The 6,154-nt window shown below is 47.1% G+C and overlaps 2 protein-coding genes across 2 annotated transcripts in view; both read left to right on the forward strand.

Annotated features, from left to right (window-relative positions):
- BSCL2 (Berardinelli-Seip congenital lipodystrophy 2 (seipin)) overlaps window positions 1-685 on the forward strand; it is a 9,279-nt gene extending 8,594 nt beyond the window's left edge. Inside the window, exon 8 of the mRNA XM_006899861.1 lies at window positions 567-685. Within this exon, the coding sequence (XP_006899923.1) occupies window positions 567-685 (119 nt within the window). The remainder of the gene's footprint in view (window positions 1-566) is intronic.
- A 772-nt stretch (window positions 686-1,457) lies between these two features.
- Window positions 1,458-6,154, forward strand: part of LRRN4CL (LRRN4 C-terminal like) — a 20,817-nt gene continuing 16,120 nt past the window's right edge. The window contains exons 1-2 of the mRNA XM_006899862.1: window positions 1,458-2,157; window positions 3,562-3,810. Coding sequence (XP_006899924.1) covers window positions 1,458-2,157; window positions 3,562-3,810 — 949 coding nt within the window. The remainder of the gene's footprint in view (window positions 2,158-3,561; window positions 3,811-6,154) is intronic.

A 6,154-nucleotide genomic window follows, 5' to 3' on the forward strand; every position in this document is an offset into this window, starting at 1 on the left:
CCTGCCTCTGCACCTGCCCTCGAGACCCTGGGCAGCTCCGAACTCGAGCCCTCTGCTCTCCGCCAGCGCTCCACCTGCTCCAGCTCCTGAAGAGGAGAGGGTGGATTCCTCACATTCCAGCACTTTCTCACCCTGTTTTCCCCTAATAAACTATTTTCGTGCCAGCTGCTTCCTTGACTCACTGAGAGAATCAGGGCAGTTATCTGAAAACCCAGTGTTCCCCAGACCCCTTTACACAAGGAGGTTGTCTGTTAGCGGAGGGCTGGGAAGGCGTGGGGACCCTGAGTTATTTCAGGCACAGCTGTTTGCACTAAGCGCCTTGGCGTGGAGGGGTGCCTCCCAGACCCTCCATGTGCTGCTCAGCCCCCTCTGGGGAGGGGGATAGCGAGAGTTCTCTGGAAAGCTGAAATAACCTCATTCTGGCTGCTGCGCCCCTCCCTTTCTCTGTCCATTGGGAAGAAGACAGGAAATGACTCTGCCATGGATGTGGTGTGATTTTCACAGAAACAGCATTTGGTTTCTGGGCGCCACGCTAGCCACAGCTGTTTTCCTCTCCTACAAACCAGGTGGTCCTCGGCCTGAGGCCCCTCTCCCAGCCCTCCGTTCTGTCTCCAGTCCTGGGACTCACAGCTCCTGGATGACTGCCTTCCACCTTCTGCCCCCCTTAAGAACCCAGGCGTCCTGACTGCCGGCTGAAACCTCTGTGTGCAGCCTCCCCCCTCCCTGGCCCTGTGACTCAGGCCCTTTGAAGGGGCCAGCCCTCCTCTCAGCACTCCTCAGGGAGGGAGGGAGGGGGCTAGGTGGTGACATCACAGCTGAAGGGTATAAAAGCGAACTAAGCTTGAATTGAAGACTAAACCTGATTGTGCAGCCTGCAATCCTGTGGGCGCTTCAGCCTGATCCCCACACACTCGTGGCCTTGCTGGTGAGGGGCTGCTGTCAGCCAGAGCGGGTCCGGGGCAGGTGGAGGCCGGGCAGGGTTGATGTCCGTAACAGGTGGGGGGTGAGGCGTCCAGGGTCTACTTCCTTGCGTTCCGTTGCTTCCTCTTTTCTCACTTCAGTCCCATTTCTGAATTTGCACTGGTTGATGTTTATTCCACTTTGACCTTTTCCCCCAGTGCCAATTGGGACTCAGTCCACCTTTCCTCCCTGGACTGGTTCCATCACTCCTTCTGCATTTTGGTTGGGTATCCATTAATGTGTCTAGCTTTTCACACATCTCATCTGGTCTTGGACCCACTTCAGTCCCTCTTGTCAGACCATATTTCATTCCATTTTGTCTAAAAGCAAGCCCAAGGTCTAGACGCAGGAGCTGAGCGAACTGATTGAGTGTGTGTCTCCTTCCCGATCCCCTGTCATGGCCCCAGCTGCATGTCCCTGTCCTAGCGGTTTTGTTGAGATGTGGGCCTGCAAGAACACAGGCTCTAAACAACCTTTACTTATGCCTTCCAGGCTCCATGCTGGGCTCCCCCTACCCGCTGTGGCTCCTGGCTGTGACCGTCTCCTTAGTGTCCAGGGCTCAGCCCTTGGCTCCTCAAGACTTCGATGATGAAGAGGGAGACGAGACACCCAGGACGACAACCTTGCAGTATGAATTCTGTGACTATGACCGCTGCCGCCACCTGCAGGTACCCTGTGAGGAGCTGCAGCGGGCGGGGCCCTGCCGGTGCCCGGGACTGTCCAGCGCCTCGCAACCGCCAGATCCACCCAGCCTGGGGGACGTGCACGTGATGGCCGAGGAGGGCCGTGCGGTGGTGCACTGGTGTGCGCCCCTCTCCCCGGTCCACCAGTACTGGCTGCTACTTTGGGAAAGCAGTGAGACTCCTCAAATGGGGAGACACTTCAATTCGACCGTGCGAAATGCAGAACTGAAGGGGCTGAAGCCCGGGGGCACTTATGTCATTTGTGTGGTGGCGGCCAACGCAGCAGGAGAAAGCATCTTGTTTGGGACAGATGGAAAGAGCCTTCCAGAAGCCAACTTCTCCCCATTGGGGCCCTGCAGACAGCTCACCGTGCCCATCAAGCCAAGCACTGTGGTCCTCGTGACCGTGGCCGTGGGTACAGGCCTGACCCTGATCTGCTGTTTGGCCCTGGTCTGGCACTTCTGTCTACGGGATCACTGGGGCTGCCCCCGCCAAAGGATCACCCAAGCTGCCAGTGAAGGGCTATGAATAGGCCTGGGAAAAGGCCAACCCCATCTGGGAAACATGGTCCACTCCCTCAATAGACAAGGAGAGCACAGCTCAGGCTGGATGCCTGGGCAACAGTCTGGGGGCTCAGGCACCCTGGGCTACAGACCAGTAAGCTCTGTTCTGAGAGTTCTGGCTAAAATTGAAGGGCCATAGAGAAACTAAACAGCAACAGACCTGTTGGCTCATCATCCCCCATAGAGTTGGACATAGTCTGTGTGAGGCTACCAACCCACAGGTAGGTTGTCAGTTCAAACCCATCAGCTGCTCTGTGGAAGAAAGAGGCAGCAATCTGCGCCCACAAGATTTTCAGCCTTGGAAACCCTATTAGGACAATTCTATTCTGTCCTATATAAGGTCACTATAAACTGGGATCAGTTTACCAGCAGTAGGACTGATTGATTGAATCGTGAGAGCAGAGAACCAGGCCTTTCTTCCGACTCACAACTGGATGGCTTTGAATCACTAACTCAAACAGACAACATTTCAGTTAGTGGCTGAGAGCAAACCATTTTAGCCACCTAGGAATCTGTCTATACAGCAATTGCTCTCTTAAAGGGCCAGATTGTAAATAATAAAGACTTTGTTATCTAAGAGCATATAATTAAGGATACTATATAGGTGCTTATATAACCATTTAAGAACATAAAAACCATTATCTGTAGGCCTTGCAGCAAATCAAACAACAGACCAGATTTGACCGGCTGGACTGTAATTGCATCTTACGCCCTCAAAAAGGACCTGCCATGCTGGGTGTTGTCAGTGAGATGTTGAGAATTAGCCTTTACAGGTTGGAAATTTGGGGCCAGAGACTAGCCACCCTCTTCTGCTTTTTGTTCCTTTATTGAAGATGAACACAGCTGAGTCAGAGGCCAGCTGTGTCTGAAGGTAAAAATGACAGATTGTGATCCAGAAAAGAGGGGTTACCTGAGCTACTATTCCAATAACTAACAAAACCAAAAGTAGTCCCAAGAGATCTCCGCCTTCCCCACCCCATTTGTACGTGTGTATCTCCACTTAATATCATTAAAGGAAGCTTAAAAGACACATACTGTAATCTTCGTGGTGTTTTTCTTTTTTCCTATTTTACTGTGATTTTAACAAAATCACATGGTTTAACAAACTTTCACAGAAAAGCTGGATTTTCACTCATTCATTCGTTGTTTCACAGTTTTCCTCCCTACGCCCCGCTCCAAGTTCACTTAAAATAAATAATTCATTCTTTCTTTGTAGTATTTTTTTTAAAAAATTGACATTTTTTATGTGCGTGTACCGTCAAATCAGATCTGACTGGTGGAGGAGATTGTCCCTCCTTTCCCGGCAGAGCACCTGCTGATCACTGGCATACGCTGCCTCCACTTTGCACCTCCAGAATTCCTCTTAGAAGTTCAGTACATGCAAGAGACGCAGAAGCAATTACGAAGGCTGGTGCATGAGATAGGCCTGGAGCTGAAGAGCACTGCTGTCTGTTCCCAAGTGCGGCGCACTCGAGATGGCTTTTTCACATTGAACGATGCCCTGCTAAGGACCCAGTGGGACCTCCATAGCATCCAGGATGCTATCCAGGCTGCAGCCCCCCGAGTGGCAGCTGAGCTGGAGAAGAGCTTGAGGCCGGTGCCAGGTACCCAGCAGCAGCCTCAGGGCTGGGCTCCACCTAGGGGTTGGAGGGCAGCAAGGAGCATCGAAAAACCATGGATCTGGTGAAGGAGTGAACAGCAGAAGGAGACCTATTCATGGGCCAGGTCTGATGCTGTATAGAAATTAAAGGAAGTTTTTCTGCAAAAAAAAAAAATTGACATTTTTTTAAAAGTATAATCACAAAAATTATATTTAAATATTTAGAAACATTCATAATTGGCAAGAAGTAGGAACAGACTAAATAGTTATCAATTAATAAATGATCAAATAAAATATGTACTATCCACATAGTTGGGTATTTTGGCTATAAATGAAGTGTGTTACTGAGAAATTACAGCCTTCTCATGCTCAGGAAATTAAAGAGTGGACAAAGGAGAGGAAGACTCTCAAAAGAAAGGAGCTGGCACCTCATCAATGTGCTTGATTAAAACTGTGAGGTTGTGCTCGCTTCGGCAGCACATATACTAAAATTGGAACGATACAGAGAAGATTAGCATGGCCCCTGCGCAATGATGACACTCAATTTCGTGAAGCGTTCCATATTTTCGACCCTGAGATTAACCAGTCTGTAACGAAGGCTAACTTCTAACTCCTTTCACCTACAAATTTCGTCTTTGGATACAATGCTAAGTGGATAGTCCTTTCAGAGGGACTGTTTAAAAAAGAGGCAGGGAGAAGACAAGAAAAAAAAAACTGTGAGGGAGTGAAGACTCAGCAAGATTCAGCATCTACTTTTCCGATTATGATGTCCTTCTTTCTCTCCTGATAACATGACCAAAGTCGGTATGATAAAGTCTCACTATCCATGCTTCTGAGGAGTCCTCTAGTTGTAGTTGTGCTAAAAATTGAGATTTTAATGAAAGTGTATAGAGAACATGGATTTCCGTTCATTCATTGTTGCACATTTTCCTCCCTGCTCACCTCGCTCCCCAGTTCACTTTTCTCTTTGAAAAAAAAAATCTTTCATTGTTATACAATCTCCCCACCCAAGTCCTCTTTACTATGCAACTCTTATTCTGGACTGTCATCATGCAGATAATACCTAATCATATATTCCTTCTAAGCAGTTCTCTTCCTCATCTGTTTCAATGCAGTGTACATGATTTATCCTTTCTTTTCTTAGTTTCCCTCCCATCCCTGATGTCAGTCCTGTTTTATAACAGTGGCTTTATGCAGTATTTGTCCTCTTATGGCTGAGATATTGCACTCAGCATAATGTCCTCCAGGGTCACCCATTTTGCATAATATTTCATGGGTTCCTTGTTTTTTAGTGCTGTATAGTATTCTATTTCGTGAATATATATTCTATCCATTTGTTTGTTGAGGGGCACTTGGATTGTTTCCATCTCTTTGCAGTGATAAACATAAGTGTGCCTGTATTTGCTTGTGTGGCAGTTCTGGTTTCTTTAGGGTATATTTCCAGTAGTGGAATTGCTGGGTCAAATGGTATTTCTATTTCCAACTTTATCAGCAAGCTCATATCACCTTCCAGAGTGGTTGCACCATTTTACACTCCCACCTATAGTGAAAAAGGATTCCAGTTTCTCCACAACCTCACCAGCATTTGTTGTTTGCTGCTCTGTTGAATTTTGCTATTCTTACTGGGGTGAGATGATATCTCATAGTTGTTTTAATTTGCATCTCTCTTAGAGCTAGGAATTGTGAACATTTCTTCCCGTGTTTGCCCTATGAATGTTCTTTGGTGAAGTGTCTGCTCATATCCTGTGTCCATTTTGCAATTGAGTTGGTTATCTTGTTGTGGTGTTTGTAGTATTTTTCAATATGATGTCACACATCTGTTTTTCAGAGTGCTATGCACAAACTCTTCTTTCTATTTATATTTAAGTTAACTGGAAATAGAAAGATGTGTTTTGTGTTGCACTTAAAAAAATCCATGTGCAACAAAGAATGAATGGAAATCCAGGTTTTCTGTAAACTTTGATTAAAACCATAATAAAAAATTTATTAAAATAATTCAGACCCCAAACTGCTGCCATCTGGTTGACTCCAATCCATAGTGACTCCATGTGTGACAGAGAGGAGCCCCACGGGGTTTTTCTTGGCTGTAATGTTGAGGGCAGCAGACCCTCCAGCCTTTCCCATGATACTCCTGGTGAATTCAGACCTCTAACCTGTGGTTACTAACTGTGCACCACCCAGTGATTCTGACTGACCCTTTAACTTATCTTGAAGATTGCACTGGAATGTAGAGAAGCCAAAGCACAAGGAAGAATCCAAGACACTAAAGAGCTGAACAGAAGATTCCAAAAGGCAGCACGGAATGACAAAGCAAAATATTACAATGAAATGTGCGAGGAGCTAGAGTC

The sequence above is a fragment of the Elephantulus edwardii genome, unplaced genomic scaffold (genome assembly GCF_000299155.1).
Source record: "Elephantulus edwardii isolate Elephantulus edwardi_28Jun2011 unplaced genomic scaffold, EleEdw1.0 scaffold00268, whole genome shotgun sequence".
Taxonomy (NCBI): Eukaryota; Metazoa; Chordata; class Mammalia; order Macroscelidea; family Macroscelididae; genus Elephantulus; species Elephantulus edwardii.